This window comes from Tupaia chinensis, unplaced genomic scaffold (assembly GCF_000334495.1).
Source record: "Tupaia chinensis unplaced genomic scaffold, TupChi_1.0 Scaffold000617_2, whole genome shotgun sequence".
Classification (NCBI taxonomy): domain Eukaryota; kingdom Metazoa; phylum Chordata; class Mammalia; order Scandentia; family Tupaiidae; genus Tupaia; species Tupaia belangeri.
The window spans coordinates 2,060,757-2,073,940 of NW_006160137.1; the positions used below are offsets into that span (position 1 = coordinate 2,060,757).

Below are 13,184 nucleotides of genomic sequence, written 5' to 3' on the forward strand. Positions count from 1 at the left end.
CAGGCCAATCCGGCCGGGGCGCGACGATGGAGGAGCCGCAGCGCGCCCGCTCCCACACCGTCACCACCACCGCCAGCTCCTTCGCCGAGAACTTCTCCACCAGCAGCAGCAGCTTCGCCTACGACCGCGAGTTCCTCCGCACCCTGCCCGGGCTGCTCATCGTGGCCGAGATCGTGAGTGCCCGCGGGGCGGGGGCGCACGTGGACCCGCGCGCGTGCACCAGGGTGCTCCGGGGACCCGGCCTGCACGGACCGGGGTGGGGGGCTGGGGGGCCCTTTTAGCTCAGCCTGCTTCCCCCGCAAAGTGCAGAACTCCGAAGGAGGTCCAGTCACTTCGGGCGCTCTCGGAGACAGAGTCGTGACCCTCGGGACGTCTGCTGGGGGAGATCCGAGTCGCTGGGCGCTCTCAGTGGCCCTGGCCCTGGCGTGTCCTGGGAGCAGGACTCCTACTGGGCAATGAGTCGTGCTAAGCGTCAGGGTCACCTGGTGCTTCCCTCACCTGATCTCCACGTGGGCGACCTCTGCCCGGGAAGCAAAACTTTCCCAAGATCAGGGGGGAAGAAAAGGGCTTCTTCCTTTTCCCAATCCTCTCCCTGGTGGTAGAATTGAGGTGCATGAGGACGAATTGGCTGAGTAAAATCGGAGGGCCTCAACTCCTGACAGGACCAGAGGGCTCCTCCTCCCTGGCCCTGCACATCCTGGTTCAGGCTGGGAACATTCCTGGGAAGGAGGCAGGGCCGAGAGGCCAGAACTCAGGTGATCTTCCCAGAAGCCCCAGCCAGCCCGTCCTGGCTGACAAGGCTCTGCAGCTCTGTTAACTGCTGGGGGTGGTCTCTGCTTATTTTGTGGCTTTGTCTGGTGCCAGGGTCTTGTCAAGCCCAGGAGACCCCTTCATGGTATCCACAGGAGAGTCTTACACGGTGTAGGTGTGCTTCGGTTTTTACTCCCATTTTACATGTGAACAAACTGAGGCCTAGGAAGTAGGAAGTCAATCACACCTGGAGACGGTGGAGCTCGGGTTCAAATCCAGCCCTGCCTTTCTCCAGGGCACTGACTTTTTTTTTGTTTTTGAGAGGTTTTCACTATAGGGCGCGTGCGCTCGCCAGACAGACAAAGAGAGACACAGAGACAGAAAGCGAGAAATCACCCCCCAGAGGGGATGGTCATGCCGTAATCCCTTCTCCTCCATTCTCCTCTTGGGGATCTTGGGCATGCACGCACATGCGCCCGACGTGAGTTTTAAGCCACCGAGTCCGGGACGCAAACCGTGGTCTACTACATGGGAGTCCAGCGACACAGACATTATGCTAACTGCTGGTTCCCCAGGGCACAGATTTTTTTAAATAAATTATTAGAGAAATTTTTGCTATAGGGCACGTGTGTTCACCGGAGAGACAGACAGAAAGTGAGAAATCACATACTCTCCCCACCCTGGGAAGGCCATGCTGCAATCCCTTCTCCTCCATTCTCCTCTCTGGATTTTAGGCACTCACGCACACGTGCCAGGTGTGAGTTTTAAGCCACGGGGTCTGGGACTCGAACTGCAAATGACTACATGGGAGTCCAGTGACGTAACCATTATGCCATCTGCTGGTCCCCGGGCACTGATCTTAGCTGCTCAGAGGCATCCCTTCCCACTGTCTGCTCAGTGCTGCTTCTGCTGTGTCTCCTAGACTCCTGTTTCAACTCTGGTGGACCGAGCCTAGCCTGTGTAGAGATTGGGACCAGCATGGTGCAGAAGGGCCTGGGACAGGGCTTCCGAGAAGCCATTGGCAACATCTGTGCCCATCTGTCAGCTTGCCCTCCACAGCCTCAAGCCCCACCTTGGACCTACTGAGCCGATACCCAGGGTTCTGGTGCACGTCGGGTTTGACGAGGGGTGCCCTAGCCCGGCTTCCTGCTAGTTCTCAGTGCTGCTGAGGCTATCAGGAAGCCCAGTACAGAGCTGGAGGCGTTGGGCTCCCCTGCCTGTGCCTGCTTTGTAGGCGCTCAGCAAATATTTGCCATGTGAACCAGGGAGCTGGCAGGCCCTCTCGCTCCGGCACGGCAAATAGAGGCTAGAGTGACAGAGGTGGGTTTTGTCTCTGGGCCGGGTTTGGACTGGCATCAAGTAAAACACCTCTTTTTCCCCTCCTCATTTCTGATATGCTCTGTGTTCTACGTTTTTTCATAAAATATAACTAAGAAGGAAGAAAGGAAGTGGCCACAATCCTAGTTATCGAGTGACAATGAGGTATAGCCACTGTGGACGTGTTCGGTTGTATCCTTTTAGAGTTCAGTGTTTCATTTTGAAAAAGTTAGAAAGACGTGCAAGCAAAATCACCCTGACTGCTACTTTCGTTGAGTTTTTATTTTTATATATACAGGTTTTTTAAAGTGTTAGTTTTACAGGCTGACATGTTTCTCCCACTCTCTTTATCTTTAGTGTTCTAAATAACATTTTCAAAATGATTTTATTTAGCTTTATTTATTTATTTATTTTAATTTGACCAGAGAGGAACAGAACAAGAGAACGAGAGAAGATGAGAAAGCTGCTAGGTCCAGGATAGGAATTGAGGTTGGCCATGTGAGAATCCAGCACCCTTAACCACCACGCCACCTGCTGGCCCTTCTAAATAACATTTTGTACTGTTGTTTCTTGGGATCTTCTTTTTTGGAAAGGTTTTTGCTATAGGGCATGTGCACTTGCCAGAAAGACAGAGACAGAGAGACAGAAAGCGAGAAATCACCCCCCCCCCCAGGGTGATGGCCACATCGCAATCACTTCTCCTCCATTCTCCTCTCGGGATCTTGGGCATGCACGCACACGCGCCTGGTGTGAGTTTTAAGCCACCGGGGTCTGGGACGTGAACCATGGTGGACCACATGGGTGTCCAGCGACATAGCCATTACGTTAACTGCTGGTCCCTTGTCTTCCTATTCTGAAAGAATAGGCTTTAGTTCTCTTGGACCACCTCTTCCTAACGTGTGTCCTCCCTCTCACAATACAGTCCCCAGGGATTTGGGTTACACTGGTAGCCAGCACTGACTTGCGACTTCATAAACACGACACTGATCATGAGTGGCCCCCTGAGGACTCTACACTTCCTTTCCTGACCAATTTCATATTTTATTGTTCCATTCTATTATTTTAGTAATTCTCTCTCCTTTTGTTGTTGTTTCTAAATTCTCCAGCTATTTCATAATTACTTTAACTCTCGTTGGAGAGGTTTTTGCCAAAGGGTGTGTGTGCTCTCCAGAAAGACAGAGAGAGACCGAGAGACAGAAAGTGAGAAATCACCCCCTAGGGGGGATGGCCACGCTGCAATACCTTCTCCTCCATTCTCCTCTCAGGATTTTGGGCACGCACGCACACGCGCCCAGCGTGAGTTTAAGCCACCAGGTCTGAGACTCGAACCACAGTTGACTACATGGGAGTCCAGTGAGATAGCCATTATGCCAACTGCTGGTCCCCTCAAATTATTTTCTTGAGGAAGAGTTCATTAAAGTGAAATTGTTGGGTTAAAGGGTATACAAATTTAAGGGGTTTATGGAATATTCTGAAGTTATCTTCCCTAAAGCTCTTTTTTCCTAAGAATTATTTTATTTAACTTTATTTATTTATTTATTTATTTTAATTTGACCAGAGAGGGACAGAGACAGAAAGTAAAAAAGCAAGCCACCAGGGCCACTACTCAAACCGTGGTTGGCCATGTGGGAGTCCAGCGCCCTTAACCGCCACGCCACCTGCCAGCCCCTCTTCCTCAGTTCTACTGGTTCAAATTGTCAACAGTAGTATGAGCCTGTTAAACTAAAATTTTTTAAATGAGGGAAATTCTTAAAATTCAAACTGCCAAGAATGACCTTCAGTGATATATTAATACTTTTTTTTGAGAGGTTTTTGCTACAGGGCATATGCACTCACCAGAGAGACAGAGAGACAGAAACGAAAAATCACCCCCTAGAGGGGAGGGCCATGCTGCAATCCCTTCTCCTCCATTCTCCTCTTGGGATCTTGGGCACGCATGCACATGCACCTGACATGAGTTTAAGCCACTGGGTCCGGGACGCGAACCACGGTCGACTACATGGGAATTCAGGGACATAGCCATTACGCTAACTACTGGTCCCAGTGATATATTAATACTGTGTTTTATCCTAAGATACTTTTGATTCATGTTTTACTGTCTGAATTAGGATGCCGTTTATAAGGGATTGTTTCTTGGACATCCCGAAATGTGGTTCCATGGATTTGTCTGGTGATAAAGGGGTTCGGATGTGTGGGTGTGTTTCAGACTCCTGCTGTCTCCATCCTAAGATTTAAGATATCCTTGCTTCTAGAAAAATGCTACTTTCTGCTTTGTGAAAACAAGATACTGAGACAAAGAATTACCAAGAATCTGACTTCCTGTTTGACCCTGGGAACACAAAATGGTACAGAGAATAAAACAGTGTTTCCCCCAATCACTTGTCCAGGTTGCCGATGCAGGCTTTGTGGGGAGGTCGCGGCTACACCTGCTGCAACACTCCGGCTCTGCCTGTGTCGCATCGTGTTGAAACCAAAGCATGGTCGTTTCCTTCCTTTTAAAGTTTTATAGCGAGCGAGAAGCATCCAGTACTTGACCTGTGATCTTGTAACTGGTGTTGGTACTTGGAGAAAAGAAGTGATTTGTAAGACGCCGAGTCAATGGCACCCTTCCGGTGGGTGATTGGTGACTTCGAAATGAATGACAGCATCAGGAATAACGTGAGGTCACCTTTTATTTACTTCGTGCCAAGAGCAAACTTAGTTGGGGAAGGACCGATAGGGTTTACTGAGAGCGGAAATCGGAATGATTTGACTCTCCTGTCGAGTTCCTTTAAAAATCAGTGGACGTAGTTTTCATGCTGCAAAAGCAATACCTTGTCTTTATGGAAAGATGAGAACAATGGAAATAAGAAGAAAGAAACCAAAAATGAAGTCTAAGTTCCCACAGTGGTTCCTCCCAGACCTAGTGTCACTCCACATCTGGAAGTAGGTAGGGATTTTAAGTTGTTTAGGTTATCCTAACACCTGGGGTTTCTTATTTATTTAACAATAATTATTTATTTATTTATTTATTTATTATTATTATTCAATTTGACCAGAGAAAGAGACAGAGAGTGAGTGAGAAAGCAAGCCTCCAGGTCCAGGACTTGAACCACGGTCAGCCATGTGGGAGTCCAGTGCCTTAACCACCACAACACCTGCTGGCCCTGAGCGTAGGATTTCTTTCTTTCTTTTTTCTTAGAATTGTTTTTTTAAATTCAATTTAATTTATTCACTAATTTATTTTAATTCAACCAAGTGAGACACAAAGAAAGAGAGAGAGGGAGGAAAAGTGACAAAGCAAGCCACCAGGTCCAGGACTTGAACCGTAATTGTCCATGTGGGAGTGGCCAATGCTTTAACCACCATACCACCTGCTGGTCCCAAGAGCCTGGGGTTTCTACTGGTGGATAGTGCTCACTAAGCCAGGGATGCTCAATGCCCTAAGATTCACAGGACAGTCCCGACAGTGCCCCCAGCAATGAGGAACCACTTCACCAATGACACCAACAGGGTCTCTGCTGAGAAACTCTGAGTGATCCACTATTTACCCCTTGGAGTAACTTGTTCCAGAATTCCTTCAGTGGTTATTAATAATACAACATCGTAGTCCCGCGTAAACTCCTTGCTGTTTCCTCCTGGGTCCATCTGGGCTGGATACCTTCCACTTGTTTCTCAGATCCACTCTCCCCTGTTCTCTCTGTAGGGGGCTGACCCGCCTCCTGAGGTCCCACTGTCTTCAGTGGCAGCCCCAGCAAGGTGTCCTAGGGCAGAGGGGCGTTCATGCCCAGGATTCCCTCCTGCTGGGTCTCAGCTGGGTGGCAGGCGGCCCTCTCCACTGTATTGCTTGTGGTTCTCCTGCACCCTGCTCTATAAATAACACCTTTATTAAACTCAACTCAGATTACCCAATCCGAATGTGCCTGGTTCCCCGCTGAGACCTGATCCACTACCTTTCCTCATCAATGATTAATTTCTTATGACACTCTTAATGGCCTCATGGTATTTCATAAATATCGAGGCTCCTACTGTTTAATGTATGTTTATTTTCTTCTTCCCACAGTGTTGTAACAGATGTCCTTTAAGCTAAATCTTTCTGGGTGTTCTTTAATGTTTCTGAAGGATGAGTGCTTAGAATCCATACAAGGGTATATGAATCTCCTTTAAAGCCACGTTTATAAAGATAGACAGTAAAAACTCACCCTTTTCGGTGTAGAGTTCTGTGAGTTTGGGCTTATGTGTTTTTTAAAACTAGCTTTATTGAGATATAATTCACATATACAATTGACCTGTTAAAGTATACAATTCAGGAGTTTTTAGGATAGTCACAGAATTGCACAGCTGTCGTCACTATCTACTTTTAGAACGTTTTCATCACCTCAAAATGAACCCCATGGGGCCGGCAGGTGGCATGGTGGTTAAAGGCACTGGTATCCCACATGGCTGACCACAGTTCGAGTCCTAGATCTAGCAGTTTGCTTTCTCACTTTCTCTCTCTCTTTCTCTGGTCTAATTAAAAAATAATAATAAATAAAGTTAAATAAAAATAATTCCTAAAAAAAAAAACAACAACAACCCATACCTATTAGCAGTCACTTTCTATCCTCTGTTCCCTTGGCCCTTGGTTACCACTAACCTACTTTCTGTCTCTATGGATCTGTCTATTCTGAACATTTCGAATAAATGGAATCTTATGCTATGTGGGCCTTTCTGTCTGGCTTCTTTCACTTGGCATTGTGTTTTTAAGGGTCATTCATGCCTTAATATGCATCGGTATTGCATTCTTTTTATTGTCAAATAATTTTCTGTTGTACTAATATATACATAATTTTGCTTATCCATTTATGAGTTGATGAACACTTGGTTGTTTCCACATTTTGACTATTTTACTTATTTATGTAAGAGAGATTTTTGCTATAGGGTGTGTGCACACACCAGAAGAGATAGAGAGACAAAAGGCAAGAAGTCACCCTCCAGGAGGGGTGACCATGCCACAATCCCTTCTCTTCCATTCTCCTCTCAGGATTTTGGGCATGCACACACATATGCCCAGCAAGAGTTTTAAGTTGCTGGGTCCGGGACTCAAACTGAAATAGTAGTTTATTTAGTTTTTTCTAAAGAATTATTTTATTTATTTATTTATTCCCCATGAGTTTTTTGCCAGAGAAAGACAGAGAGAAAGAGGAAGAAGGGAGAGAGTGAGAAAGCAAGCCACCAGGTCTGGGACTTGAACCACGGTTGGCTATGTGGGAATTCCAGTGCCTTAACCACCATGCCACCTCCTGGCCCAAGTTTATTGTTTTCATGCTATTTCAAACAGAATTACTTTCTTAGCTTCATTTTTGGAGTATTTAGTGCTAGGTTAGAGAAATTCAGTTGAGTTCCGTATCTTGATCTTGTGCCCTACAATTTTGCTGGTCCTCATTTATTACATCTAAGGGATTTTTCTATAATTTTGTTGGGACTCATTTATTACATCTAAGGGATTTTTTTGTGGTTTGGCATGTGTTTTTAAAGAATTATTTAATTTCATTTATTATGTCCTTATTATTATTTGAATACGCTATTGGACGCATGCTCTCACCAGAGAGGCAGAGAGAGAAACAAAGTGAGAAAGCAAAGTTTGGAACTCACACTGTAGTCAGCCACGTGGGAGTTCAGCACCTTACCCATTCCAACACCTGCTGGCTCTTGATTTATGTTTTGAAAGCTTTTGTTTTTCCTGCTAAGCTGTTCAGAAAGGTTTGTACCAATCTGCACTCCCTCCAGTGATGGTGCACTATGTGACATGGTTTGTTTCTGCAAATACACCTTCTTTTGATATTTGCCAGTTTGGTGTGGGAGATCTTAAAATAATAAAAAAACCAGTCTGGCATGGGAACTGCTCTGGTTTAGATAATGTTTTTCCCCAAAACGTTTATGTTCCAGAAGTTTGGTCCCAGTGGGACTTAATGGAGTCACCGTCCAGTCCTCTAAGGGCCTGGGAGGGACAAACAGGAAGTACAGAATTCTGTTCCCTGTGTCTTGGCCTGTGCCTGCCTTCCTCTCTGCTTCTGTTGGTCCTGTTGTGATGTAGCATCAGAAGCCAGCCTAAGGCTGGCCCCAAACCTTTGGACTTTCCGGTCATAGTATCATGAGGCAAATAAACCGATATTCTTTGTAAAACACCCAGTGTCAGGTATTCCTATTTGGCAACATAGTTATGGACTAACGTAGGCACCTACCAGAGAGAGGACAGCAGCTATAAACAATATTAGGGGAGCCCTAGACGTATGAAAAAATAGCAAATTGTTTTTATTTGCATTTTCCTGGTTATTCAAGTTGAACATTTAAAATATGCTCATTAGCTCTGTTTTCTTTTGGTAACTGCCTGTTTTTCTCTTCTACCTATTTAAAAATGGGGAATATGTTCTTTTTTAATCTTTAAAAAATATTTTAGACTGGGGCCAGCAGGTGGCTTAGTGGTTAAAGGCACTAGATTTTCACATAGACGACTATAGTTCGATTCCCAGATTTGGTGGCTTGCTTCCTCACTTTCCCTTCCTTTCTCTGTCTTACTCTGGTCAAAATAAAAATAATAATAATAGGGGGCTGACAGGTGGCGTGGCACTAGACTCCCACCTGGCCGACTGTGGTTTGAGTCCTGGACCTGGTGGCTTGCTTTCTCCCTTTCCCTCTCTCTCCTCTCTTTCTCTCTCTCTCTGTCTTACTCTGTCCCTCTCTGGTCAAATTAAAAATAAATAAATAAACTGTAAAATAATAAATATGTATTAAATAATCATAACAAATTGAATTAAATAAATAATCCTAAAAAAATTTTTTAGACTACCTGTCGTGACGCAGTGGTAATATGGTCTCTGTCATGCTGAGGCCACATGCGGGGTTTGTATCCTGGGGTTTTCTACGTACTGGACATGCACACATGTGCCTGTGAGCCTGACTGGCCAAGACCAAGTGTGAGGACTTGGTTGGAGAGTCTCTCTCTCTCTCTCTCAAAAACAAACATTAAACAAATATCTTAGGGTCAGCCTGTGGCCTAATGCCTAAGGGAGCTGATTCCCTTATGGCCGACTCCATGATCTGAGTCCCGGACTTCGTAGCTTGAAATATACGCTAGTGCATGTGCATGTATGCCCAAAATTCCGAAAGGGGGAAGAAATGAAGCAGAAGAAACTGCAGGGTGATTATCCCCCATGGGGTGCTCTCTGCTGCTCTCCGTTTCTGTTTCTCTCTGGCAAGCATGTGTGCCCGCTGACAATCAATCAATAGAATATTAAGATATAAAAGGGGGGAAAGCGTCAGTGAAGAGCGCCCTTGAGGGAAATAAGATTGAAAGTATGTTTGAATGGGGATGTTTACTTTTAAATGCTACCTTTTTTATGGTTTAATTTTTTTTATAATGAGGATATGTTTTTTCATGAGTATAATTAGAGACTTTGACAGCAAGGTAAAAATAAATTCAAATTATCTGTATAGAGAGTGAAAACAGAAAGCCTCTGTGCCGTCACTCCCTCCCTTGCTGCTGGCCTGCCCTGATGTAACTCCATTTGCATTTCTTTCAGACCTTCCTCTGTGTGTCTGTGAATGTGTACCTAGTGTATGATCCACATATACGAATGAAGAGATTATAGATTCTGCCACATTTCTTATTTAAAAATATTGTGGTATTTGTTCATATTCCTTTTCTTTTGATTTATAAGTTCCCTGTGTATTATCATGATCAATTTTGCTCATCTGTCACTTATTATTAATATCCTTCATTCCATTTTTTATCAAAAGACGTGTTTAATTTGCAAGTCTAAAGTATTCTCATTTTTTAGTCTTCCTGGCTTTAACTTGATATATATCTATATATATAGATACATATCTTTTTTATTTTTGGAGAGGTTTTTGCTATAGGGCATGTGTGCTAGCCAGAAAGATAGAGAGAGGGAGAATCGTCCCCCATGGGGGATGGCCAAGCCACAATCCCTTCTCCTCCGTTCTCCTCTCTCGGGATCTTGGGCATGCACGCACATGCGCCCGGTGTGAGTTTAACCCATCGGGTCCAGGACTCAAATCACAGTTGACTACATGAGAGTCCAGTGACATGGCCATTACTCCAGGTCTGCTAGACTCCGCCCCTTCCAGGGCTGGTCTGTGACTCCTCATTTCCACGGACTTATTTACAGCGTAATCTTGCGTGGTGCCGTGTGCTGGTATGAGCCCCGAGAATGTAGAAGATTTGCCCCACTGGCATAGCAGGAAGTCACAGGTGGAGTGGTGTAATCCAAGGTGACATGGTTGTGAAAGGGTCATTAGGCCGGAGTGTCTTCACATTGGTGTGGTTGGGAATAAAAGCTCGTTAGACACCCACTTGGGAGTTTCCCGAGACCTGGTGGAATGCGTCTGGGGCAAGCAGAATTTCCTCACCCCACCCTGGGACAAATCAGGGAGACCTGAAGCTCCTCTCTCAGGACAGCTCTAGCCCTCTAGCCTAAGGTTCCCTGGGGGTCCCTGCTGAGAATGCGTTCCTTTTATACATTGCCATAAACTGGAACTTCTTTTTTTTTTTTCTCTTAAGAATTATTTATTGTATTTTATTTATTTATTCATTTATTTTAATTTGACCGGAGAGAGACAGAGAGAGCGAGAGAGAGGGAAAGAAAGCCACCAGGTCCGGGCCTCGAACATTGGTCAGCCATGTAGGGGCCCAGCATCCTTAACCACCACACCACCTAACATTGGTCAGCCATGTAGGGGCCCAGCATCCTTAACCACCACACCACCTGCTGGCTCCTTGTAAACTGAAACTTCTATAGTATTGGAGTCAGAGGGCTCCATTTCACTGGACTGCAAATGTCCTTGTCTGTGGGAATCAGGTTCTCATTTCCTTTTAAGTAACTACTTTCCCCCACAGAAACTTGATTGTGGTACAAGTCCTAGACCTGGCAGCTTGAATTTCATGCCAGGCACGTGAGTTTGTATGCTTAAAATTGCTGGAGGAGAAGGGACCATGGTGTGGCCATCCTTGCTGGGGGAGTGGTTTCTTTTTCTTTTTAAAGAGGTTTTTGCTTTAGGACATGTGCGCTTTCTAGAGAGAGAGAGACAGAGAGATAGAGACAGTGAGAGGGAAAGGAAGAAATCACCCCAGGGGGGCTGGCCAGGCTGCAATCCCTTCTCCTCCATTCTCCTCCTGGCATCTTGGGCACCCATGCACACGAACCCAGCATGGTCTTCAAGCCACCAGGTCTAGGACTTGAACTGCAGTTGGCTACGTGGAAGTCTCCTGTCTCTAACCCAGGCATGGAGCTCACATGGGCATGCACAGTCAAGGTGTCTCTCAATCCCCAGGGGCTGGGGTTCAGACTGCTCATGCTTAGTCACATGGGATCTGACCCCCTTAACCGCTAGGCTGTGGAGCCAATCCTGGTCCTCTTCCTGTATTGTGAATATTTTGTCCAATTTATTGTCCCTTAGTTTTATCAATAGCGATTTTACTTACAAAAATCTGAAGTTTACCTTTAAACCTATCACTCTTTTTTTTTTCTGTATGGATGTCATGCTTAGAAAGTGGGTCATCTGAAAAGTCATGATGCATTTTTTTCTGGGGGGGAGAGGTTTTTGCTATAGAGCACGTGTGCTCACCAGAAACAGAGAAAGAGACAGAGAGACAGAAGGTGAGAAATCACCCCCCAGGGGAGATGGCCATGCTGCAATCCCTTCTCCTCTGTTTTCCTCCTTGGGATCTTGGGCACGCATGCACATGCACCTGGTGTGAATTTCAAGTCACCGGGTCCGGGACTCAAACTGCAGTCAGTCATGTGACAGTCCAGCGATGTAACTGCTACATCATCTGCTGGCCCTTGCATATTTATTTTTCAAGTTGACCTTTAGGATTTAAAAAATCATTCATTGTTGTGCATCTTTTCCTTTGTCAGATTATACTGGATGTTTTAGAGTACCTAGGTGAATTTTGGGAAAATTAATTCACACTGCTCTAGTTACTAAGAGGGAGGGAGACTTCTTAGCTCTTCCCCTGTCTGTTTCAGCATTGCTTCTTAAGCTCTTCAAGGTCTTTCCCAGTCTAAAATGCTGGAAATTTTACTTCTGGTGTAAATTAATAACATGTATTTTGTATATTCAGCCATCAAAGTATATTGAGTGGCTGGCAGGTGGCATGGTAGCTAAGGGTGCTGGGCTCCCACATGGCCAACTGCATTTTGAGTCCAGGACCTGGCAGCTTGCGCGCGCTCTCTCTCTCTCTGTCCTTCTCTGGTCAATGTAAAGTAAAAATAAATAAAATTTATGAAATAAAATGTTCAATAAAATAATTCTTTTTTTTTTAAAGAATTATTTATTTATTTCCATTTGTTATTGTTATTTTTTTTTCTTTACTTGACGAGAGAGAGAGAGAGAGAGAGAGAGAGAGAAAGGAGAAAGGAGAAAACAACCAACAGATAATCCTGAAAGAAGAGAGAGATGGAGGAGGAGGACCATTCTCCACGGCGAGGTGTTTTCTCCTCTCCCTCTCTCTCTGTCTGGGCTCCTCTGGGAAGCATACTTGCCCTCTACCACAGAAAGAAAAAAGAAAAAGGAATCCTGAATATTTACAGTGTGCCAGAATTTGTGCCTAACCCTCACACTAGAATGGTACCCCTTCTTCTTTCATTCCTATTTCTGGTTGAACCCCGATTTGAGGGGTCGTTTTCTAAATCCCACCTGAATCAACCCTGCCATTGTGGAGTGCAAGCTCAGACACATCCCATCGGATTTGCTTGTCCCTCTTCCATCCCCACCATGAGATCGATGGTAGCCAGCCCAGCCGTACGCCTCTTCCATGGGGAGGTAGGCTGTCTGTTGTCTTCGTCAGTGCTCAGGTACGTGTGATAGAATTCATGTAGCTAGCTGAAGCAGGAAGGGTTTTTTTTGTTTTGTTTTTTTAAAAGAATTACTTTATTTAATTTTCTGTATTTACTTATTTTAATTTGACCACAGAGGGACAGAGTGAGAGAAAGTGAGAAAGCAAGTCGCCAGGTCCGGGACTCGAACCACAGTCAGCCATGTGGGAGTCCAGCACCCTTATCCACCACACCACCTGCTAGCCCCAGGAAGGGGTTTATTAGGCATCATTCTGACTTCCAAAACTTTCTGTAGAA

The 13,184-nt window shown here is 45.3% G+C and overlaps 1 protein-coding gene across 2 annotated transcripts in view; it reads left to right on the forward strand.

The window, feature by feature from the left end:
* The first annotated feature begins 6 nt into the window (after window positions 1-6).
* CMTM8 (CKLF like MARVEL transmembrane domain containing 8) overlaps window positions 7-13,184 on the forward strand; it is a 54,336-nt gene continuing 41,158 nt past the window's right edge. For both annotated transcript variants that reach the window (XM_006158960.3, XM_027775947.1), the window contains exon 1: window positions 7-173. In XM_006158960.3, the coding sequence (XP_006159022.1) occupies window positions 27-173 (147 nt within the window). In that variant the 5' untranslated portion in view covers window positions 7-26. The remainder of the gene's footprint in view (window positions 174-13,184) is intronic.